General features: G+C 44.9%; 2 protein-coding genes across 2 annotated transcripts; both read right to left on the reverse strand.

Annotated features, from left to right (window-relative positions):
* Positions 1 to 3,105: 3,105 nt before the first annotated feature.
* On the reverse strand, positions 3,106 to 7,859 carry LOC102293958 (protein C-ets-1). Its single transcript, XM_042216183.1, has 8 exons — positions 7,841 to 7,859; positions 6,122 to 6,241; positions 5,840 to 6,043; positions 5,095 to 5,382; positions 4,909 to 4,992; positions 4,067 to 4,291; positions 3,865 to 3,983; positions 3,106 to 3,585 (listed from the first exon to the last, which is right to left on the reverse strand). Exons 1-8 carry the CDS (start codon positions 7,857 to 7,859, stop codon positions 3,373 to 3,375), a joined length of 1,272 nt encoding a protein of 423 aa, XP_042072117.1. The 3' UTR covers positions 3,106 to 3,372.
* Positions 7,860 to 11,393: 3,534 nt separating this feature from the next.
* Positions 11,394 to 25,718, reverse strand: LOC102293291 (glycogen phosphorylase, muscle form). The gene is made up of 20 exons (XM_005951268.2): positions 25,332 to 25,718; positions 23,296 to 23,397; positions 22,446 to 22,524; positions 22,267 to 22,370; positions 21,674 to 21,805; positions 18,712 to 18,823; positions 18,546 to 18,628; positions 17,381 to 17,524; positions 17,176 to 17,268; positions 16,621 to 16,767; positions 16,300 to 16,463; positions 16,103 to 16,217; positions 15,930 to 16,031; positions 15,705 to 15,852; positions 15,548 to 15,606; positions 14,924 to 15,065; positions 14,553 to 14,760; positions 12,937 to 13,071; positions 12,691 to 12,757; positions 11,394 to 12,604 (listed from the first exon to the last, which is right to left on the reverse strand). Exons 1-20 carry the CDS (start codon positions 25,572 to 25,574, stop codon positions 12,455 to 12,457), a joined length of 2,529 nt encoding a protein of 842 aa, XP_005951330.1. The 5' UTR covers positions 25,575 to 25,718; the 3' UTR covers positions 11,394 to 12,454.
* Positions 25,719 to 25,857: the final 139 nt, after the last annotated feature.

Below are 25,857 nucleotides of genomic sequence, written 5' to 3' on the forward strand. Positions count from 1 at the left end.
ACAATGAGGAACAGAGGGAGATGCAGACAATATATACACATGGGAACACAGCTGAACTGAATCACAGCTAATGAGACAGGCGGAGCAAAGCTGAACATCACACACAAAGGACAGAATAAAACAGGAAGTAACACACACACACAGTGAGACTCAGACTAAGAAACATGAATGTGACACTGGGATCAGGGATACGGAGAGACATGACAGACTGGGGAGACAAAAAGGACAAAATACAAAAACAGACAGATGCCGACATATTTCAGAGGTTTAATATTTTTTATCCACAGCTTTGAAGTCTTTATGAGGCATACAGTAGGTATGCTGGTACACAACATGTGTTGCATCAAAGGTTAGGGCCAACATGCAGCCTCCGTACATACAATCCAGTAGCTAAAACCAAGCAGAGCAGCCAAGCTACTTTGAGATCTGACCAGCAGTTGGTGGTATTACAAACTATAATACATAATATTGGTAGAGAGTCAATCTGAACCCTCCCTAAATAATAAAAGGGCATCTTGTAGTCCAAATTCCCAGTGATGTGAAGTTCTCACTGTGAATACGTGCAAGCTGCACAAGCTCCATAGTGGTTCCAGCAGCTCACCACATGATTCCTCTCATGGACTCGGGTACGGTGGGATCTCAGAATCGCTGTCAGGAGGTGTTTTTTTGTGTTTTTGTTTGTTTTTACCAAGGATCAGCTGGTGGTGGGTGGACTAAATGGATGGAGCCTAATTGATGTATTCACTCTTGCTCAGCCAACTCTCTTTGCTTTTCACGTCAGTGCACAGGTGAAGTGCAGTGCATTTGTGTGTGGTTAGCTAGACTCGTCAGCTCCTGCAGAGAAATCAGGCCTTCTAATTTAACCTCTGTTATACATTTCAGGGCTAGGTTATTGATTTCTTGCCTTTTCACTCCTACTTGAGCAGATTTATTTCAGAGTGGTTTGAGTCATTGTGAGGAGCTTTGTTTGCAAGGCCAGTTTGTAACGTGTGTTAACATAAAAAGCTTTTCATCTTCCGCTCAGAGATTTCTACTTAGTGTTAATTTCAGGTGGTGTATTCCTTTGGTCTTTCTGCTGAGCAGGACCAACTTGGGCAACCTGTTTTTGCCTTTGCATATTTATTGACTTAATTTGTAATAACCTTTTGGCCAAGCAGCTTTATGTAACCAAACTCTATTCAAACACTCCTTCCAGGGCGAACATATTCAGAAACTCTCAGGGTTGAAAGGAAAGCATAAAGTCATAATTAGCTCTTAAAGAGAAATGTATCTGGTAGAAAACACCAGGTTTTATGTCACATGAACATACACTTGCTCTGTCCTGAATAAATTATCCATCCTCATACACTCAGGCTCAGACAAAGACACACACTTTTCCCCTTGATGGCTCTTCCATTAGCACACCTCAGGAGGGTAAGTGGTGGAATTAATCCTCACACACTTGACACTCTTGCTCTGTTTCTGTTTCCTGTTCTCTGAGGGATGAAATTAAATCAGCATTCAGCCATTTCTGATCTAAACCTGATGCTTGATGCTGTCAGGGGTGTGTGGTGAATGATCTGCTACATTCAGAGGCATTATACTTACTATGTTCCACTTGTTTGCATTTTAGTCTAGCTTCTGGGGTGGCAGATAAGTCATAATATATTCAGGAAAATGAAAATACATGTAAGGTCACCGACTCACAGTCAGTCTAAAAATATTTCCTGAGAAGGAAATTCATTGATATGGTGCCATTCAGTGAGTATTTTAAAGTCTGATTTTTCCTTTTTGTTAAGTTTCAGTCAGCTGAAATGTGTTTTCAGTCATTTAAAGCTTTGTGTCCATCTCATACTGAGAATCAGAACAGCACTTCTTTCTTTTTAAATTCACTAGATTCATTTCTTTTTCTTACATAACTGTTTCTCCCTCCTTGTTTTAATGCCATCTTCTTATTTATTTCTCCTTTTAACGTGATTAAAAGGATACTCGTTTCATTGTGACGGAATAAAAGTGGGTGGTAGGCAGAGACGGGCTCCTCCAGGCTGCACATTAGGGAGCACTGTCCACTCACAGCCAATCACAGTCTCTCTGTGTGGGTTGTCCCTGTGTTCTCGACAGTTATCATTCACTTCCGGCTCTCTTCCACAGTGTGTCTTTGTTCTGTCTTCCTCACCTCACCCCCAGCTGATCTTGGGAGATGGTCACCCCTCCCTGAGCCTGACTCTGTTGGAGGTTTCTTCCTGTTAAAAGGGAGTTTTTCCTTCCCACTGTCACCAAGAGGGAAGGCGTCTCAAACTTAAATGAGCTGTGGGCCACTGCTAGCACTGTCATCTCATGTGAGGGTTGTTTGTTTTTTAAAATGTAAAATATTGTGTAACAAGAGAAAACTGCAAACGTGAACGCAAATGTTTTTCCTCCCTCTTAACTGAAGCCTTTCGTTGAACTACCAAATAAACACGTTGGTCCTCGCTTTCTGGTTAGACATGTGGCAGCACTTCTGCTATCATTGTGTTTGTATTTAACAAATTAAAAATGCAGACATAAGGTTACACATGAGTTTGTGACTCTCTCACTGAACTAACAGAGCCGATCCCTCAGCATGTTTGTGCTCTCTGCTCATGTCCCCTTCATATTCAATCTGGCATATTTTGGCTTTTTAAAGAACTTATTTTAACACTGAACTCAACAACAAATAAATCCTCCCTAACAAAAAAGTCCCTTTGAGGGTCAAATTGCATTCGATTTCTAAGTAAACCCCAAGTTGCTTTCCGAGGTGTCCACTAGATTTGAATGTTAGCTAGAAAGCACTTAGGTGTCGAGAAACGTGCTTGTCTGAATGGTTAAGGTTTGTTGTATGGAGTATGATAGAAAGATGTCATATAAGAACCCATCCATTTACCAATATAAAGCACCTTGAGGCAACTGTTGTTGCAATATAGCACTCTGTGTTAGCCCTGCCTGATGACCTGTCCTGGCTCTGTCCTTCCTCTCAACCTATGGCAGCTGGAATTGACTGCCGCCCGTCGCTGACCCTGAACTGGATAAGCAAAAGAAGAGGAATGAATGAGAATGTTTCTCTGAGATGAAGCAGATAGAAATCAGCTGTAATTCATTTACGGTTTCATTGATTTTATTTCTTTTAATTGATGTTTATAGTATAAGTTAAATATACAAAGGATTGCTAAACGAGTCCATGTGCCTTAACTATTCACAGAGGAATAAATAACTTTTAAAATGAACTGACATGAATTGATTTCTATTATTTGACAGTGACAGAGATAAAGTGGTACACCACTTCCATGTCGTCAAACAAGCATATGCGCTGAGCTGTGTCATGTAAAGTGAAAACTATAAGACGCTTAACAAGTACTGTTCCTTTTTCTTGCCTCACTATAGACTCTTACTGCTGATATCCAGTGTGGCATGCAGCTCCCCAGGCTCATATCCAAGAAGGCCTTGCAGGTTGCATACGAAGCGATAGACGTAGCGCTTGCCAGCGGTTTTGCGAATAATGTTCTTGTCATAGTAGTAGCGCAAACCACGGCTCAGCTTCTCATAATTCATCTTAGGTTTGTTCTTCCTGCGACCCCACAGCAGTGCCACCTGAAGAAATAATCCACATGTAAACACCAGCAGAATAAGCCTCGTGTTTCCTTTTTATAACAGCAACATGATGATTTCTAAATGACCAATATTGAAGCAGTAGTTAGCAATGTCAGCTCATAGAAGAAGGTTCTTTGGTGCTTTCATTGCAGAGTGGAACATGTGGAGGTTACAAATATGCCATTACAAAGTGAAAAATACCCTAATTGAAATGTGGCCCTTCATGCTCTACTCATGCAGGTATATATCCTGATATGTTGTGAACTCAGCATTAATGACCTCGTCAGGATCCGTCAGTTTGAACTCCCAGCCATTTCCTGTCCAGCTTATGCACGACTGACAGCTGCGGTCTGTCAGAAGCTCCAGCAGAAACTGCCAGAGCTGAATGGGCCCACTGCCTATTGAGACATAACAGAACAAATGAGTATGCTTACCTCATGGCTACACCTTATCGTTTACCTCCTTCAGCCACTCTACTCACCAGTGTAGCCAGCAAGAACTGCTACTGGTATTACAGCTGTCTCCAGATCAGTTTTGCTGCCTGCACATTCCCTGAAGTTCCTCTGTTGCTGAGGTAACATGAAGGCATTTTCAGACATGCTCTCTTCCATTACTGGCTGGACGTCATGGTGCGGAGCAGCCCATGATTGAGTGCCCACAGCGGCAGACTCATCCCCAAGAACACTCTCCACTTCTGAGCCTGTCCCTGGACACACATTGGAAACAGAATCAAGTGATGTCTGCCAGCTCAACTGAGTGGTCATATCAAACTGTAGATTAGTCTACAGTCTTCCAAAAATGAGCTGATGTAATAAAGTAACTAAAATTAACTAACTGAAGAAGAGAGCTTTAGTCGGAGCACAGTCCAGAGCCTCCTTCCACAAGGATGAAACACAGAACACACAGCTGCAGGGAGGACACGGAAAAGAACAGAGGGAGACTCAGACCATATGTACACAGGGAGATGGAAACACCAAGGAACACACCTGAAACTCACTGGGAAACAAGGCAAAGGAAGCAAAACTAAAGACAGTGCACAGGAGATAAGTAACAAATAAAATAAGACTGAGTCCAGGACAAAGACATACAAACACGACACAAGTAATGGGGAAACCAGAAAACCACGGAGACAAGACACAGAGATGTCCACACACAACTGGGCACACAAGAAGGGAAATATTACATAACAGAGACACGTGGGCTCAACAAGAACATAACTAAAGATCCAAACACACTGCTGGAAGATAATGAAAGTATAAAGGGAAATAGCAACCATTTTCCTAAAGAGCAATGCTAAAACACAAGTGATCCTCAAAAACTCACAACCCTGGCTCCAAGACCCATCGACCATGAAACGATTATTATATTCCACGTCAGCTGTAAGTCCTCTAACTGCAAAGTGGATGTGTTACGAGCCACAGCACCTGCCAGCCCACATAAATGCTCTGCTCACTCAGTAAGCTCCTCTGGCATTAACATCAGCTCTAAAACTGTATGTGGCTCACTTACTTTTGTCCATATTGGGTCTTTTTCCCTTTGTGGAGCAATTCTGACTGTAATGCTTTTTATTCAACTGATGACTCATTATCATGTGATCTGTCTCACCTCCATTCCCTCGTATTTCCTGCAGCGGGGCTGCAGAGCTAATGTTGTTGCTGTCACGTGAATAGGCTGGATAGTGGCCTCCATGCTGCACACTCATTGGTTCCAGATCGTGGAGGTCTGAGCTCTCACTGGGATGGTACTGAATGTGGTAATTATCTCTGTCTGAGCATCCCTCAATCTCTGAGTAATTTTCTGAAGGAAACACGACAACAAAACAACAAAAGTCTCAAGCTTAGAGTTGGGTGGTGCGTGCAGATGGCTAATGAAGAAGAGCAGTCACATTCTCTCAGTGACAATGGGCTTTATTCACAATCAGTATGAATGCATCTGTGAATGAACTATGCATACAGTTCACTCTGTTCCATATATCAATATTTTTTTTTCACTGATGATAGTAATAGTATCAAGTTTGAAGCAGTTCTATTTTTTTTCATAGTCCAAACATATACAGGTGGTAGTATGTGGCTCAGCACATCTATTCAACACTGTCTGAAATGCCATATAATGACCTGCTGAGAGAAAGGACTGTGCAAAGAGAACTGACCATTTAAAATTTCAGAGTTTTGAATTCTTCACCATTCTTGTGCAATGATAGAAAACAATGTGGCTAGAAAGCTAACTCTGTGCTTTTCAATAAAAGTGCTATCACCTCTCCTCATGGTCTCCAGGTGCTCCCACAGGATTTCTCCTGCAGTGGAGTCAGACAGCAGGCCCAGGAAAGCCTCTTGGTCAAGACCACACAGCTCGCTGCCATCCAGACCTCTGAGGTCTGAGCCCAGGCAGCAGAGCCCAAACTCAGCCTGGCACCAGTCCAGCCAGTGGTTCACCTCCCACTTCGACCACAACCTAGGATCTAAATATACATGCACATGCATTAATAATAGAGTCGGCAACACGTGACAACTAATCAAAGCTCCCACTCCCACTGTACCCTGTGGAAAGTGACAGCTGATTCTCTCCTGAGTGAAGCCTGCAAAGCTGGCTTTCACAGCCTGAGTGAAGACCTCCTTACTGGTTGGGGTGAGGGGGGGGACCTCTAGGACATCAAACTCTGGAACAAAAGTTATGTTTACTCTTTACAACACATTAAAGACGACCTATCATTAAATATTTCACAACTTTTGATTCAGTTATTTCATACATGGTGTAATAAAGCTAATCTACAGAGATTAAGTTTATTATGATGACACGTTTATGTATGTATGAGCTACACAATTAGAATATAAGTTAGTTATGTGCAAAAGTCTTGAGCCATCCCTCTCTTTTTTATTTCTAAGGACCCAGACTTTCTTTTAGGTGATGCTCTTTTTTTTTCTTCTTTTTTTTCTCCCTTATTTTATTAAATTAAATTTGATTTGATTTATATAGCACCAGATCAAAACAACAGTCACCTGAAGCCACTTTAAATTGTAAGGAAAAGACACAAAAATACACAATAAACCTGAACCTCACCATTTTCAGATGAACTTTTTTGTTTGCCACAAGAAATTTTAAATAGTATTTTCAGGCACTTTGTTACCAGCAACCTGATGAAAATATCATTTTCTTTCTTTTCTTGGTAACTTGGTTTATCTCAGCATGTTGTGCAGCATGTCAGACAAATTAAAGTAGAGCCCCGAAGTAGGTGGCCTAAAAAGAAAGGACAGCAAATGAACAATGTCTGAAACTCGTGTCCTTAAGAAATAGCACCTGACCCAGGACCTTCATCTGACCCATCTGCTGTTCTGGAGCCAGAAGGACGGCTGTCTCGCATACTGATGAAGTTCACCTAATTTCACAGAAATTGGACTGAAAATCAGTGGCAGCCGGTTTGATGGGGGAATGAAGCCAACTGTGAACATTGATTTAAATCACCATCAATACGTATGTATGCCTGCAGTCATCTTTAAAATGCAACAAGGCTCTGTCATGTTTTGTTGTTGGTTTTCAGACAGTGGTGTTGGAGGTTTTTGTCAAAATTGATGAAATGATGAATTCAGAAAAGTATCATTATGAAAACACCATCAGTGCAGTGAAAGCAGAGCTGCAGAGAGAACACAGTGGAGCACCATCGTTCATGGACCGGCCTCCCCAGAGCTCAACATTATATTATTACTATTATTATTATTACTATTAAAACAGTGTGGGATAATCCTGACAGAGAACAGAAACATCCAAAGAAGAGCTCTGGAGAACTATTCAATAAATCACTGCATCGATATCCCCATTTTTCTAGCAACACATGGAGGGGGGACTCAAGTCTTTTGCACAGCACTGTATTAGCTGTTTAAAACCTCCCAGACATTGTCATCACATTAATCAGCATGAACTAAATTATTAGATCGTCAGCCAAAAGTGATGCGAGTCAGCTACAGGATGCACAGTGAGAGACGCTGGTTTGTGTTTGTATGATGGGGGACTGTTCCACTTTGCTGTCAGTCCGAATGATCTTCTTAGTTTGAGAGTAAACAAATTATGAACAAATACACTTTTTTCTAATATGCTATTGGTTCTATGCTGCTTATAAATGCAAAGGCGAATAAAGTTTTGTGTTATAATATCAGCCATGTCTAACATAATGTATTAGACATGTTGACAGACAATAAAAAGATTCAAAGTAAAAATCATTCATTCTGATAAAACACAGAACAGAGAGATGTTGGTGTCTTACCGTAAGTGTTGCCATCCATCTCAGTGTGTGTGAGACTGAGGATCAGGTGGAGTAAATAGGGATCACACGGGGAATGAGCCTTTAATATAATAGCTGTGAGGGAAGGAGGAGGCAGGCCGTGATTGACAACTGTCAGCCACGGAGATGTGGGAGGGTCAGCAGGAAGAGATTTAAGGTCCAGTGTAAGCCCACCACATAATAAATCAGCATGTATAAGAATCAGAATCAGAATCAGAAAGGATTTTATTGCCAAATTTTGAGCAGGTTTACAACATTAGGAAATTGCTGCGGTGATTAGTGCAAACATACTGTCATATAACGCTTAAATAGACATGAAAATAAAAATAGAATTAAAAGTGCTAAGTAGATAGATATATACATGAGTGCAGGTGGTGATCAGTGCCAAACATGGAATGATGCAGTGAACACAGCGTAGGGTCATGTGTTAGTGGTGGGAACAGTCATACGGTTATTGTTCATGTGTCCAACAGCAGAGGGGAAGAAACTGTTCTTATGGCGAGAGGTTCTGGTGCGAATGGACCGGAGCCTCCTGCCTGAGGGGAGCAGGTCAAACAGACTGTGTCCAGGGTGAGAAGGGTCAGCTGAGATCCGGGCTGCACGCCGCAGTGTCCTGGAGGTGTACAGGTCCTGCAGAGATGGGAGTCTGCAGCCAATCACCTTCTCAGCAGAGCGCACAACACGCTGCAGTCTCTGTTTGTCCCTGATAGTGGCTCCAGCGTACCACACGGTGATGGAGGAGGTGAGGATGGACTCGATGATTGCAGTGTAGAATTGCATCATCGTCCGTGTTGGCAGGTTGAATTTCTTCAGCTGCCTCAGGAAGTACATCCTCTGCTGGGCTTTCTTGATGACGGAGGTGATGGTGGGCTCCCACTTCAGGTCCTGGGTGATGGTGGTACCCAGGAAGCGGAATGAGTCCACAGAGGTGATGGGGGTGTCAGTCAGGATGATGGGGGGGAGTGGGGCTGTGTGCTTCCTGAAGTCCACAATATACAGTAAGTATAATAACATAAGAATATGCTAGAATAAGTACATTTACTGTTTTTGTGGTGTATATTAAGAATTTGTTAAAACACACATACAGCTTCCCACTTCCTGTTTGTTGGAAATTTGTAGAGAGGCGTCGTTGCCCACCTCTCAATTTTAAATACACTTAGACATTGAGGGCTAGCAGGAGGGACTATGCGCTTACCTGCTGCTCCTTGGCAGGTAGCTCCATGCCCTCCTGGGTTTTAATTGCACCTTAGAACACACATGCATCAACACTACAATGAGCGGGTGGAGGGAGGTTTGGAGTCTTCTCCCACCCCCATTCTCTGCGGCCTGCTGGAGCGGGAGGGCTAGGTGGAGTTGGCCGTCCGACTGCGGTCTGGAGTGTGGGGCCTCCCTGCTGCTACGGAGTCGGGGTGGTCTGCCTCTCCCCACCGCAGGGAAAAGGGTAACACCACCTGGGTCTGGGTGCAGTTCCCCCCTCCAGGGGCAAGGGTACCTAGACCCGGTTTGTAGAGTACGCTTGGGGAGTGTGATCGTGTGTACAGCGTCTCTTTATGTCTGTCTCCACGTTGGTTGAGTGTGGAGTGAGTGCATATGAGAGCATGAGGGTGGGAATGGATGTTTGTGTCTGTGTGTGCCTGTATGTCTGTGTCTATATGTCAGGTTGGGTATCAGACGCCACCTCTCTGGGGACACCTCAGGCCCTCCAAGGTTTGGAGGCCTATCTCCACCCACCACCACTTCCCCTGCCGGTGGCGGACTCCCTCAGGTGTCGGTGCGTTGGTGGTTCTTTGTGTCTGGGGGTGGGCGTCCAGGTACACACCGGCTCACTCCTTGGCGGCCGCTTATCGGGGCCTGGAGCCTGGGGCTCGCTCGGGCCACTTCGGAGGTGGGGTGCCCCCGGCCTCTCGGCCTGGGGCTCGGTCACTCAGGCACAGCTGGCTGCCGGCGGAGCTCACGGGCGCGTCACTGCAACTCCCCCTGGCTTCTGCTCCGCGGCTGCTGAGTGAGCCCTCATCTGGGACTCTCCTCAGCTCTTTCTGGGACAGTGGCGCGGCTGCCCCTCTGTTGGTCTTCCTTGGTCTCTTGTGTTCTGGGGGCCTCTGGATGTCTGGAGTTTCGATCTCCTCCATACCTGCTTCACACCCTGGAGGACGGGGCTGTGGCCCCCCCACACTCCCTAGCAGATCGTTACATGGAGAAACCTTTGGAATACAAGCATGCTGATCCACACAGGTATGCACACGGGTGTTCACTGCTCGTAGACCCAAATTACACCTTTCTTGGCTGCTACTTCGAAGCACATCTGTCCTGCGTGCTGCACAACAACATTGAATATTTAGTATTTACTGCTGTTTACACTTAGCTAGATTAATGCGATGGTGTTGTGTTTAGTATGTTGCTTTGTTTTTTGTTTTTTTTTGTCTTTTTTTGCTTGTTTTCTATTCTTCTCTCAACAGGTGATCCAGGAGATTTTTATTTTTTTTCTCCCCCCCTTTCTCACTGTCCCTCTCCCCTTCTGTTTTTCCTTTCCTTCCTCTTTCTTTCTCCCTTTCCTATCTCTCACTCATGTCTGTCCCGTCTGTAACATCTGAAAATAAAATATAATAAATAATAAAAACAAAGATCGACCAAATGGACCAATACGGCAATGCCACGATGATCCATTTGGCAAAGTAAATCCATTGGGTATCCTTGTTGGTCTTCAGACAACAATTCTGATGGCTAAAGAACCAAATGGGACAGGCGAAAAAAAAAAAAAAAAAAAAAAAAAAAATTTGTAGAGAGTAGTAAACTCTGAACTATCTTGGAGGAGGTATGGGTGGACTATTTCAGGAGAAAGACTGGAGAATAAAAAATAAAAAAATAAAAAAAAAATCAGCAAAACTGCAGCTAATTGTGTATTTGTATTCTATTTTTATCTTATTGTATATTTATTTTATTTTATTCTACTGTATATAGTATTTTATTTATTCTATTCTGTACAGTTGTGTACTGTATTTATTCTTATTGTATCCTAATTTTTGCCTCATAACTTTTGCACTGTCCACTTCCTGCTGTGACAAAACAAATTTCCCACGTGTGGGACTAATAAAGGTTATCTTATCTTATCTAAGCAAGTCACGAGACTAAAGTGACGTCCTAAGTTTAATCGGCAGTCCAACTGCTGTTGAGTCAGTTTTAGAAACTGACTTTAAAGGTTAGTGCTAATGAAAAATAGGAAGAAAAAAAATATCAGAATTTCAGAAAATAGGGAAAAGCTGACCGTGCTGTAAAAGACAAACTTCCTCACTTTGGAATGAAAAAGAGAAAACCAAAATAAACTAATAGAGTATTGGAGTTGGTCGTTGATTTAGTCAGAAAATTGTGTGAATTGCATGAAAGGATAAAGTGTGCGTGTGTGTGTTTTCACTTTTAAATGCTGGTCCCTTCACAGATGTTGGAACATTTTCCTTGAATGCATCGTTTTCCTTTCTCCTCATTTTTGCTCCAATCGTTCTTCAAACAGAATTACACATTAACTCCAGGAGTCAAAAAGTTGATGATAAATGCTTTTTTAATATCACTCTTCTATGTTACACACAAATACAGCTGAGAGTACACACATGTTCCAGAGAGGTATGCAAAGAGTAGGCACCATCAATGTCTAACAGACTACAGCACAAAGACAACACATGCTGACAGGATGTCACAGCTACCAAACTTCAACTATAATAAACACACAAATGAATACATTCAGCTAACATCGTACAACACTGGACAAGCAGCTGGACAGTGAACGTGAAATAGTCATGTGCTGAAACACGGGTACATGCTTTTTAGTTACAGTACTGCTGGGAGGCTACACTCTTCCATGGAAGACGTGACTGGTCAGGAACAGTGACAGGACTCGGGCTTATCTGCAGTTATGCTGGCTTTTGGAAGGAGGGAATGTAGTCTAGCTCTTGTTAAAGACAGGCCTCAATTATCCTGTAGTGACCAAACACATTCCCAGTTTTCTCATAATCTGCGGTTAGTGGAGTACAAGTACTACTAGTAAAAATAATAAAATGAACAGTACTTGTTATGCGTCCTACAGTTTACACTTTACATATAACAGCTCAGTGCCTAGTAGTACTTGTACAAGTGATACAGATGCTACTGGTGAAGAAAGAAAAATAAAGACATGTAACAAGTTAAAGGAAAAACAAGTGATGAAATAATTTATTAAGGGGACGTCAACAGCCTTAATCCTTGGCACTGATTCCCACTCTCTGGAAATGAACTAATGGCAGACCATACTTCTAAAAATCATTCCCTCTCTTTTCAGGATCAACAATCTTTCCCCTTAAAAAGAGAAAAGTGGATCAAACCCATGGAGGTAAAATACTTCCACAGCCCTCAGTGGGGGAGTCGCAGGTTCTGCTTTTTCCTTTAATTTGTCACACATCCACAGTGGACCATTTCAGCTCCAGTTAGCACAGGGTGAACTGGAAGTGGTTGAGGTTGTACAGGGATCGTTACTGTAAAGAAATAATGCCACAGTGCACAGTGAGAAGCTACAGGGTTTGTCTCTGGCTGCCGTACCACGTGCTGAGCTACGGACGAAGGTAGTTTGGTTTAGCGAGGGGCATCTGGAGCAGCGATCTTCTCCAGACTGGGCTCCATTCCCCAGATTTCCCGGGCATACTCAGAAATGGTGCGGTCACTGGAGAATTTTCCACAGCCAGCAATGTTGTGAATCACCATCTTGGTCCACTCTTTAGGGTTCTGTTAACATAGAGAGGGCGTCACAGGCCAGGTGCCATTTATTGGACAATACTTGTGTACATGACCTCACTAGCAGCAGAGCATACCTTGTAGAGCGCGCTGACTCTCTCCTGACATCTTATGTAGTCTTCGTAGTCAGCAAACACCTTGAACCTGCAGGACATAAAAATGTTTCAACAGTGAGCTGCATTGTTCACTCTTCAGCTCGTGTCTAACGCCTGGGAAAGTCAGTCACATGTTTGCTCGGCAATGACACGACATCACTGGAGCCTACAGTGTGAGTTGGAATGCAAAGTACTGACTCGTGAGTTTAGGGACCACCGTGCGCTCACCTGTCATGGTGCATCAGCATGTTCACGAGGTCTTTGAAGAGGCCAGGCTGGCTGGGGCTGAAGAAGCCTCCTGCTATCTGGTCCACTGCCTGCTTCAGCTCGGGGACACGGTTATAGTAGGACACGGCGTCGTAGCTGAGGACGGAGAAAAACACAGAGATGCTAGCTGTGCTCCACAGGACAGAGCAGACGGTGGATGGAAGTTACTCCTGTGGTTTCCATGGTGGTAAAGCAGGGCTTTAAAAAGCACAACATCCCAGGTGGAAAATACTTTTCAGTTTTATTATTATGTGATGATACTGTTCAGCTGCCGTTACATGGTTAAGTTACTTTAGCTAACTAGTTGAGCAGAGGCCTGGGAGCTCGAGGCTCCTGCACAGTATCTTAGCTGTTCCCAGGACTGCGCTCTTCTGGACAGAGATCTCCGATGTTATTCCCGGGATCTGCTGGAGCCACTCGCCTAACTTCGAAGTCAGCGCATTGAGTGCTCCGATTACCACTGAGACCACTGTTACCTTCACCCTCCACATGTTTGAGCGTAAGACGTCCGTGGCAGCAACAGACGTGTGCAGATCAACAATGGATAATATGGAGTGCAGAGAGAGCACGACCATGCAACGATTAAAGCGTGGAAGTAATCACATTACTTTGAGTTTGATTCTGTGAAAAGTGACAAAAACATCAGCGTCTGCTGTTCACGCTGTGTGGGAAGAAAACTTCTTTCTACAGCGAAAAATTTAACTTCAACTCTGAGCGAGCAGCGAACACGCTGCCACGGGAATGTGACATTCACAGAGAAACCCCCGGATCCCCCACTGACATGACCAGCTGTGGACAAACCTCCACCCGCCCCACTCCTGCTAAACAGGTGACAATAATTTAAAGAGCTAAGCCTTTCCTCATCTGCAGAGGCTTATTTGAAGAGTTTCAGTCAGAGCTGGAATGTGCAGAAAATAGGTTTAAATGTTAAACAAATTTCTTCCAGTCAGAGAATGTTGCAGATAATTTAATTTTTGCTTGATGCATAAAGTTAAAAGATTAAAACTAATAAAACAAGTTTTAAAAAAGGAGACTTTTCCATTTGATTACAGTTTTATGATGGATTATGCAGAAAAAATAGAACTGGGCTGAAAGGTCTGTTGCCTTATACTCAGGTTGTGTATCATTATTAAAAAAAAAAGTAACTAAGCAATAAAGTAACTACTTGCTCTTAGATCCACTGGCTGCTGAGCATTGCATCTTTCTCCCATATGCTCTTCCAGTATTGCTCCGCTCGCCTATGAAAAAAAGCCCCCAGCCTCGGTGGTGCTGTTCTCATATTGTTTCTCGGGTATACTTCTTCAAGCGGCTGGCCAAGGCTGTGAATCTTTAGCAGCTGTTTCCAAGGCCTCAGGTATGGACACTTTGCTGTACTTCTTAGTGACCTTTCTGCAACTGAAGTTGGCTAACATCCCTCTATGCTACCTAGATCTTGGCCTCTAGTCTCCTTTTGGTTGTTGTAGCCAAGCATCTCACTTATCCCTGATGTTGTGGATGTGGATGTATATCTACATCTCCATATATACAGACAGACACACACACACACACCTCTGAACCAAGACCATTTTAAAACTCACCCCTTCTTGTCCAGAGCCTCCACATCGTGCACCCTCATACCAAAGATGAACAGATTCTCCTCTCCAGCCTCCTCTGCCATTTCCACGTTGGCACCATCCATGGTGCCAATGGTGAGGGCGCCATTCAGCATGAACTTCATGTTCCCTGTGCCCGAGGCCTCAGTACCTGCTGTGGAAATCTGCTCAGACAGGTCAGCCGCAGGGATGACTGCACAGAGGAGACACACGGAATACAGTGGAGTCAGCTTTATGTGCTACTGTCCCAACAGAGAATGACCCAACATAAAAGATCAGGTTTATCCAGCTGTAGTGTAAATAAGTGATATTATACATCACTTATTTACAGTAAGACACAGTCAAAAACTTATTACTCTTCTCAGCCAGTGTGACGCGGTAGTTCTCCAGGAAGATGACTTTAAGGCGATCTCCCACCACGGGGTCATTATTAACGATATCTCCGATGGACGTGATCAGCTTGATGATCATCTTGGCAGTGTGGTATCCTGGAGCAGCCTAGAAACGCAGAAGGCACATGCTGGGAAACCAAGAGGCTCACCACACCCTCAAAGTTCAAAAGGAGGTGTTAAATTCGTAGTGGCTAACAGCTAGCTTCAACTCGTCCAAGACGTGCAGCTCAACTCAATCATGCTCAATTTTCCTCCAGAGGTGCTTCTAAATCATCACAGTTTCATAGCCTGTCCTGTCACAGCAGTCTATAAACTACAGGTGAATAAAACTACCGAATGAGGTAGAAGAAGAAGATAGGTCCTGCTTGGTGAGACAGGTGTCTACAAGCAGCTTCTCTGATGCAACAACATCCATGTGCAGACAGATGGACAGCCATGTTTATGACTGACTGTGTCAAAGTGGCCCAGACACATACTAGATAAGGCTGGATTTGATGTAGTGTGAAGTGCAGTGGGTGTGGGAATAAACTGCTTCCATGACAGGCTTTCTTCTGACCACATTAAACTTTTAGGAATATTGCTGCTCACCTTTCCTCCAATCATGATCGTTCTGGGTGTCCACTGCTTGTTGGGCTCGTTCTTAATGCCTGATCAGAGAGAAAGACTGTTTGTTTGTTTGTTTGTTTGTTTGTTTGTTAAACAGAAGACAAGTCTGGATTGAGAGTTAAAGCTCAGCAGCACCCACGGTTGTACAGTGTGATGATATGCAGGCAGTTGAGTAGCTGCCTTTTATACTCGTGGATCCTCTTCACCTGCACATCAAACATGGAGCTGGGGTTGATCTTCACCTTGTAGTGCGCTTCAAGATGCGCTGCAAACTTCATCTTGTTCTCCTGAAAGTTCAGACAGAGGGTGTAAAAAGAAGCACGCAAACAGAGTGCATTCTACTTTTGGCATTTTAAGCTCTCACTTGTTTGATTTTGGCTACGTCCCGGATGAAAGCGTCATCATTCACAAAGTCCAGAAGCTTCTTCAGCTGGTCCAGGTCACGGATGTAATCCTCTCCAATTTTCTGGAGGTTAAGCAGGTGAGTTAGGCAAGATCTCTACAAAGACTTACAACGTTCACAAATAACTAACCCACCTCAGCGATGACCTCAGCCAGACCGGGGTTGCACATGACCAGCCAGCGCCTGGGGGTGATACCGTTGGTCTTGTTCTGAAACTTCTGAGGGTCAACCTCGTAAAAATCCTTGAACCTGAACGTGGAACACCAGTCAGAGAAACTTCCAAACATCTTTGTAACATGTTATGCAGCTGGATTCCTACAGGTTTCCTTACACAGTGTTTTTGATGATATCTGAGTGGATACGGGCCACTCCGTTGACTGCGTGAGAGCCCACAATACAAAGATGAGCCATGTTGATTTTCTTCACATCTCCTTCCTCAATAAGGGACATTCTACATATGCGGTCAGTGTCCCCTGGGTAAAGCTTCGAGATGCGCTGGAGGAGTGAAGATAAACACTCTGAGATTACTCACTGCTGTGCGTATAAAAAAAATGTTTCATTCTTCAAGAACAAACCACATTTTCTCTGCTCACAAAGCTTTTCAGGCACCTTATTGCCTGAAAAGCTCCAATATTACATCCTCCCCTCATACCTCCAGGTGCCTCCTGTTGATCTCGTAAATGATGTCGAGGTGTCGAGGCAGCAGGTTTTGGAAGAGGTCCACGGGCCAGCGCTCCAGTGCCTCAGGCAGCACGGTGTGGTTGGTGTAGGCACAGGTTCGGATCACAATGTCCCAGGCCTAGACACAGAGGCCAGAGCCACAGGCAGCTAGGTTAGCATTTAAGAAACTGTGCTAAAGAAAATGTGAACCAATGTGAAAGCACTTTTTTAGCTGATCAGTGACTTGGTTTGAGGTTAGCGCTAAGGACACAAACAAACAATGAGACTGAATCCCGGTCGAAGAATCCTAGAACGTCTATAAAATATGGGCTGATCAGCGTAGCCAGAGTCTGAAAACTGCATCTGTTTTAATGGCAGGTAGCGACTCCTAATGCACCTACTTCTTATTTGCAGAGCTCACTAAACGTCTTCCCAGTGACTTTATGGTCTCCAGCTCAGTTTGAAGTCTTAAATACATCATTAGGGTCCCACAGACTCACTACAGATGCACACTGGATGGAAAAGTTAAGAGTTTGCGATGTGATACCTTCTCCCAGGGCACTTTCTCAATGTCCACCAGCAGCCTCATCAGTTCAGGAATGGCCAGAGCAGGGTGGGTGTCATTCAGCTGGATGGCCACCTGCACATGGAGAGAAAACAGAAAACTCATGATCATCAGTTTTAGGAGAAATCAATAAGAGAAAGTAAAAAACAAAAGAGAAGCAAATAACACAGAATGACAGCAAGCTCACCTTGTCTGGCAGTGTGGAAAGATCTAACCGCACAAACTCTGTGGAGCCAAACTTTGAGGCTTTGAATCGACGGATGATGTCCTGAAGAGTTGCAGCTACGACAAAGTATTCCTGCTTCAGACGCAGCTCCTTCCCTTCAAAGAACTGAAGGAGAGTATGAAGAGCTGTTACACCAGAGTTCAATGCTTACAATCAATCTGCTGCCGGTACACCCGCTGACATTATTATGGAAGAAGCACAGAAAAAGAGAGCAGCTCAGGAGGAGGAAATCATCAGGTTAGTCCGTGATTTGAATTGAGGGAACAAATCGTGGCAGGATCGGCCTGCTATTATTTGTATCTCACTGTAACTTTACTGTATAAAGAGCTAACATCTCCAAAATGTCAGGAGTAGTTGGTCATTACAACAAGTGTTTGTGAACTAAAAATCAAGAATGTGGGATCCTGTTTGTCTGTGTTTTGGAGATCCCAGCGCTGCTCCTGACGCAGGGAAAACCAATTCTGCAGGGGAGACCTACCTCGGCACTTGTGGAGGTGAAACCAAAGGGAAGATATGCTTCACAATATTTTCTAGTCTTTGGCTTAGAATGAAGTTGGTTTGGAAACATATTCAGCGATGCTTCATCTCCTGCTTTGCGTTTGTGTGGGAGCCCCGTCAAAAACCTGTCAATTATGCTAGCAGCGTCCAAGCGTTCCTTTTTTTTTTCTTTTCCTTTCATACCGTGCCCCTCCCCCTTGCAATGGCTTATCGCCCCCCCCCAAGAGGTGGGCCCCACACTTTGGGAACCTGTGCACTAAGAGACGTTTTTGTGCCCTTTGCAGACCCTGTGCTTATTTCCAAGTCCCAAATGCAATCATTGCAGGAGTTGGGTCAATCTTAACTTTTAAAACACTGGACAGATAAGGAAAAATGTCACCTGGCACAGGGATAAACACACTCCTGAACCTTGAGGAAAGCTAGAAGAGTTGGAGCTGTTATAGCGGCAGAGGGTGGGCTGACATCATATTAAACTTTAGGGATTAAGAATGGGATGTCGCTGAAGTTCATACGTGTGTGAAAGCAGATGAGGAAATACTCTCAATGTCACGCACAGCACCATCCACTAGTTCATGTGAACGAAGCAAAAGTTCAAATAAATAAGAAGTGCAGCTGTAAATCCACTCACATTGTCGTTGGGGTAGAGCACTCTGGAGATGTTCTCAGCGAGGTTTCTATCGAGCACAGCTTGAATGTAGCCTCCAACATTAACTGTGGGACAACAGCAAGAAGAGCAGTCCATGTCTGCTGGTTCTACTTTTCACAGAGTGATGTGAGCAGAGGGCAGTACTCACAGTCTTTCAGGTTAAAGTCACAGGGCGCCTTTGCAGACCACAGCCTCATCGTATTAACTATGTTGTTTCTGTAGCCGGGGACTGGAGTGTCATAGGGAAGAGCCAGAACCACCTGGAACACACACACTTCATCATTTCTCAGTGTTTAAACTACAGTCTGCTGATTTACTGTCAGGGATGATGTCACAGACCACAGGACAAGCCAGCTAGACTGAGATGGGGCTGCAGGGCAAATACAAACCATCCGTCCCAGGTATCATTACAGGGAATGTGAGGGAAGACCACAGTGCAAGGTTCCTGGGTTCAGACATCTTCAGGCAAACTGAGGTGTTCATCGGGGAGACATGAAGAGCTGAACTCTCTAATCCTTCACATATTCCCGAGGCACAGATACTGAGCTGGAAGCTACCAGAAAGCATTCATATCTGTTACTGTTGTTTGCATTCAACCTTCTCTGATGCAGAGAACAAGTGACAGGACTCTCTCCACCCTGCATTCTTCTACTGCCATGAGTGTAACCACATCTGAAGATTACGGTGCATCTTTGTCCCACTTTCCCCAAATCACTGGGCAGACTGGAGCCCCTCACTGAGCCTGGTTCAGCCGCAGGGTTCTTACTTTAAAAATATGTTTTTCCTTCTCATCGTCACCAAGAGCTTGCTCACAGCGAGTTTTCTGACTGTTGCCGTTCTCTCTGTATTATCATAAGGTCTTCATCTTACAATACAAATCAGAATCAGAATCAGAATCAGAATCAGAATGGGGTTTATTGCCAGATGTTGAGGTTTACAACATTAGGAAATTGCTGCGGTGCTTCAGTGCAAACAATAAGAATTAAAGTGCTATGTAGAAAGAAGGATATGTGCATGGGATATACATGAGATATATACATGAGAATAAGAATTAAGAGTGCTACGTAGAAAGATATATACATGAGTGCAGGTGGTGATCAGTGCCAAACATGGAATGATGCAGTGACACAGCGTAGGGTCATGTGTTAGTGGTGGGGACAGTCATATGGTTATTGTTCATGTGTCCAACAGCAGAGGGGAAGAAACTGTTCTTATGGCGAGAGGTTCTGGTGCGAATGGACCGGAGCCTCCTGCCTGAGGGGAGCAGGTCAAACAGACTGTGTCCAGGGTGAGAAGGGTCAGCTGAGATCCGGGCTGCACGCCGCAGTGTCCTGGAGGTGTACAGGTCCTGCAGAGATGGGAGTTTGCAGCCAATCACCTTCTCAGCAGAGCGCACAACACGCTGCAGTCTCTGTTTGTCCCTGATAGTGGCTCCAGCGTACCACACAGTGATGGAGGAGGTGAGGATGGACTCGATGATTGCAGTGTAGAACTGCATCATCGTCCGTGTTGGCAGGTTGAATTTCTTCAGCTGCCTCAGGAAGTACATCCTCTGCTGGGCTTTCTTGATGACGGAGGTGATGGTGGGCTCCCACTTCAGGTCCTGGGTGATGGTGGTACCCAGGAAGCGGAATGAGTCCACAGAGGTGATGGGGGTGTCAGTCAGGATGATGGGGGGGAGTGGGGCTGTGTGCTTCCTGAAGTCCACAATAATCTCCACTGTCTTCTGGGCATTCAGCACCAGGTTGTTGTGGCTGCACCAGGTCACCAGACGTTCAACCTCCCTCCTGTAGGCAGACTCGTCCCCGTCCGAGATGAGCCCAATGACGGTGGTGTCATCTGCGAACTTGATTAGCTTGACAGACTGGTGGGTGGAGGTGCAGCAGTTGGTGTACAGGGAGAAGAGCAGAGGAGAAAGAACACAGCCCTGAGGGGAGCCAGTGCTGATGGTCCGGGAGTCCGAGACATTCTTTCCCAGCCTCACATGCTGCTTCCTGTCCGTCAGGAAGTCAGTGATCCACCGGCAGATGGGATCAGGCACATTCATCTGGGAAAGCTTGCCTCGGAGATGGTCTGGAAGGATGGTGTTGAAGGCAGAGCTGAAGTCCACAAACAGGATCCTGGCGTAGGTTCCTGGGGAGTCCAGATGCTGCAGGATGAAGTGTAGGGCCATGTTGATGGCGTCGTCTACAGACCTGTTGGCTCTATATGCAAACTGCAGGGGTCCAGGAGGGGGGCCGTGAGGGTCTTGAGATGGGAGAGAACCAGGCGCTCAAATGACTTCATGACCACAGATGTCAGAGCCACGGGTCTGTAGTCATTTAGTCCAGTGATCCTAGGTTTCTTGGGGACAGGGATTATGGTAGAGGACTTGAAGCAGGCAGGCACATGACATGCCTGCAGTGAGGAGTTGAAAATGCCAGAAAACACTGGGGCCAGCTCGTTTGCACAGTGTCTGAGGGTGGCAGGGAAAAAGTCCTGTTTCACACAACATTACCAACCTTTCAACTGTATATCAGCTGTGCAACTAAATGGCACCTGCACTGGTTCTTATGTAGCATGTTTCTACTCTACCCGAGCACTCCAGGTACTTTATTACTCACCTCATTCAAACCAGCACTTTTTTTCTATGTGTTTCTACAAAAGTGCTACTTCACACTGTGATGGATACATCGGAGAGAAACTTGGGGTTAGTATCTTGCCCAAGGATCTTTGGCATGCTGACTGAAGCACCAACCTTACGATTAACAGAGGATCTGCTCTCCCTCCCCCTCGACCCCTGAGAGAGACTACAGACAGACACTAGAGACACAGGACTGACCTGCAGCATGCAAATGTTACTAATGCATACAGTCCCAGTGCATTTAACCTGATCCAGCCACTGTTTAACTCAATTTTTTAAACTACTATAACCAAAAAACAAAAAATGTGTCTATTAGATAATTACAGCAAGTTGAGGGGTTTGTCTTTACCCCGTATCCTTGTTAAACTGTAGTCTTTGTTACCCAATAATAACAGTAGTAGTAGCATGCACAATTAGAGGTGTCAAAGAAAATGTGACAGTCTCAGTACTTTCTATTAAGAGTATACAGTAACGACCTGGTACCAACCTGCGTGTCAACCCACTTCACTCCATCAGCTGTGTGCTCCACGCGGCCATAGAAGTGGACAGGGCGCATGTACTCGGGCCGAGCCTTCTCCCAGGGATTCCCATAACGCAGCCAGTCATCGGCTTCTTCCACCTGTGGAAATACCAGATGGCATCTTCCTGTTTAAAACTAGTTAAAATATGTAAAAAAGTCCTTAAAAGTCTCATATTTGAGCACTTATATGCTGCTTATATGACAAAAACTACATCAGCAGACCGTCCTGTCCAAACACAACAAACACTGGAGTTTCAAGACGGTACTCTGACTATAACTCCATTTCCACTAAGACTACAGAGTGAACAGATGGTCCATCAAATTCTCTCACTTTGCCAGGTTCTGTGCTCTGAATAATCCTTCTAATAATCCTATTAATGCTCCTTTTAATCAGCATCACCCATATCTTGTGTAAACAATTTGTAAACAAACTGTGACAGGTCCATCATGCAACACCCTCTGCTACCATCACAGAGGGCGCTTTTGTCTGGCTAATCTTATTCAGTATGACTGTAGTGCAAAGGTGCTTTAAGTGCATACACAGCACCGGGTGGACATACCTGCCAGCCGCTGACAATTTTCTGGTTGAAAATGCCGAACTCATACCGGATGCCATATCCATAAGCTGCCAGACCCAGAGAGGCCATGGAGTCCAGGAAACAAGCTGTGGAAACGGGAGCGCTGTTAGACACGGCTGTGCTTCACATCACCATTTGTCAGCAGCCAATCAGGAGCTCACCAGCCAGGCGTCCAAGGCCTCCATTGCCTAGGCCAGCATCTTCTTCAATGTCCTGCAGCTCCTCCATGTCCAAACCCAGCTAAAGAACATGAGCACACACACAGTAACGGTGTGGATCAGCTGTGAGTGCTGCAGGACAGAGCTGTTAATCACTCCTCCCACGTTAATGGCAATGAACATTAGAGCTTCACTGTCTGGCAGAGTGTTATTGACAGTAAAGCATCAGTGTGTGCTCCAGAGAGAGAGAGAGAGATCTACTTCTGCAAGATCCTGAGAAAGACTTTATTCTCCTGCCATTATCGCACTTCCATCATTACTTGAAGCTGTCCAGAGCTGCTCACAACTGAATTCAGCCAAAGGTCAGTTTACACCTTGTGATGACTGTAACCCCTTAAACTAAGAACTTTCTTCAGATGGCTGTCACTTATATAAAAACCGTGTCTACTGCCAAGCACTCATTTAATGTCTTCATAGTTTGGGCCAAGCTCTAACTAAAAATCTGTGAATCATTGCTATGGTTGTTTCCAAGGTCTCAGACTGACCTGGAAGTGCATGGACTTAAAAACTTTTGCGGGATCTTGTAAAACGACATCTTCAATTTTTTTTTCTTCAAATTTAAATTAATAAAAAAATTCATTAACACTAAAGATTCATTCATGAACTCACTGAAACTAAACTGAATTAAAAACAGGAAGTCAAAATAAAAGTAAAAACTAATTACAAATCTATAATATCTCTGGTCATCCCTCTCACTTTATTCAGCCATTGCTTGAGGATGTGGAAGCCTCTCTGCATCAGTGTGGGTTGATTTGATTTTGTTTCTGTTGGAAGCGTGCTGTATTAGCCTCACCTGGTATGTGGCTTCATCGCAGGCATTCTCCAAGGCCAGGTTCACCATGGTGTTCTGCAGAGTACGGCCCATGTAAAACTCCAAGGAGAGGTAGTAGACGCGCTGCAAGAAAACAGAGCAAAATGGCTTTTTATTCCACTTCCACCTGATCCTGAGCTGCTGGTAGTTTGAATTTCCTTTCAGTTATTGCACTTTTACATCTGTATGCAAAAATATTTCCAAAGGCAACAACACAAATATGACTGGATGAAACTCTGAAACAGAGTCAGGTTATTGACAATAAAGCACACAGTATGCGCCCCATGGCCCGGCCACGTGATCTCTAGGACAAGACAGCAGCAGAGCAACTGCAGGCAATGACACCGTTTCACTTCAGAGAAGCAGCATTACAAGTCTGGTACAGAGAACAAAGCTTCTGACATTCTGATACGGCTCCAGCATGAGAAGCATGTGTAGACCGAAGTGACAGAGACATGCAGAGGTCAGCAGGGTAGGTCACACTGGCATGGCTCCTTCGTTCTTTGTCACAGCATATGTATCGTCTAACACTGACCTCCATGTCTGACGTCTAACTGAGCACCACTTTAAGAGTCCTGAGAGTCAGCAGCACATTGACTCAGTGTATAGAAATGTGACAGCTGTTCCAAGTGCACCACGCCACACGGTCACAGGAAAAGTCACCAGAGTGCAGCAGCTGAATGCAATGCTCACCCTGAACCTCCAGTTCCAGAGAACCAGAACTTCTTTGCTGAAAATTCAACGAATCATCATCATCTAACATTTTACATGCTTTGAAAAGAATCACTTCATACTTTTATGCACAGCAGATCAGCATCTTTTGACTATGAAGGCCTCCCTGAAAGCCGGTGTTGTGCCAAAAAGTGATTTCCAATGTTTCTGTGTATTTTTTATGTGTAATATCTTTACGTATGTTGGTAAATAGACTTCGGTGAACAGCGTTTACAAAGGGGTTATATATAGAATTAAAAGATTATCTGTTTTTTCAAGTATCTTTATAACTCTGTGTTATTGTACTCACATAACCAATCCGGTCCTTTATCCCCACTTAAAATATTTTTACAGAACTATTGTAATATTTGCTGCCATTTCTGCTGTCTTACTCTTACAAAAGACATTTTTAATGTTAATGAGATTTTTTTAACTGCATAAATAAAGGTTCTATAAAAGTCGCTGCCAAAAACTGATTGCGGCTTCTACCTTGTTACACGAATGTTGTTTGTGGCTCAATATGACTTTGTGTCATCCGTGAGGGATGCATTTGACATATGTTTCACATATTATAGGCCAACAAGTTACTTATAGCAGTTTAAATACGAGCAATCAGTTTTTGGCAAATACCGGAAATCACTTTTTGGCACAACACCGGTTAATAAGCTGGAGGAGGACAAGACATAGCCGTCTGAACAGCCAGGCTGGAGCACAGCGGGGTCTCGGGCCGTGGCATTGGTATGCAGTCTTAGTGACGCAGTTGTCAGAGCTGTGAGCCCGTGAGGGCAGCCCCCTCCTCAAGGAACCCCAGCCCAGTAGGTAATAAAACAGTGGCGAGCTGATCAGAGTGGGTACTAATGCAAAAGGGGCTATGCAGCAGCTCTGAGGGCTCAGTTCTCGCTGCCTGCTCAAGGCCTTTAGGTCATTTTGCGCTTTGGTGAGAGGAGAGGGGGTGGAGGGATGGATGGAGGACATGCGTTTACGTGAGCTATGACTGGTTGGCCCCAAGCCCGCCCGTGTGGACGCACATGAGTGAGCGAGGTACAGCAGAGGTCAGGCGAAGGTGAGACAACTGCGGATGACGTTGCGTAACATCTCATAAGAGCGGAGCTGCCGGGACACACACACACACACACACACACACGACTCACGGTCAGAGCGAACGTGACTATAAATGGATACGAAGAGCAACGCTGTTACAAGCCGCAGCCATCACTGCTGACATCCGCATCACGAACCCGCATCCCCCTCCCTTCCCCCAGGCCTCCGATCAGCTGTGCTCGACTGCGGTGCACCCGGTTGCTTACTTTGGGGTCCTTCTCGTAGTAATGCTGCTGCGTTCGGATCCAGCGGCCCACCAGGTGATCTCGGACCGTGTTTGCCAAGGCGAAGTAGTAGTCCCGTTTGGTGGCCACATTCCGATCCTTGACCAGGGTGAAATGGAGGTGCCGGTTGAAGTTAGTTTTTAGGTCCGCAACGTTCTCCACCCCGGCCAGGCCCCGCACCGAGATCTGCTTCCTCCTGTCTTGGTCTGTCAGCGGCTTGGCCATCTCTGTGCTCCCGGAGTGTGACCCGACGCGTCGTTGCTCTTCTTCGGCTCTGCGTTGAACACAGCCGGAGCCTAGCGATGCTCCAGCCTCTTTAATATGTCACGTACAGCTGAGAGCGTCAGGGCGGAAGAGCCAAACAGCTTTTCCGGTCGACAGTTTCAAAATAAAACTCAGTATCATCAGGTGGCCAATCAGCGACTTGGAAGACTTGCGTCTTACTGTTCGGGTACTCCACGAAACTCTGTAAACAATACTTGTTCCAACTTCCAGTGTAAATGTGGCT

This window comes from Haplochromis burtoni, unplaced genomic scaffold (genome assembly GCF_018398535.1).
Source record: "Haplochromis burtoni strain Fernald_Lab_line unplaced genomic scaffold, NCSU_Asbu1 Contig_953, whole genome shotgun sequence".
Taxonomy (NCBI): Eukaryota; Metazoa; Chordata; class Actinopteri; order Cichliformes; family Cichlidae; genus Haplochromis; species Haplochromis burtoni.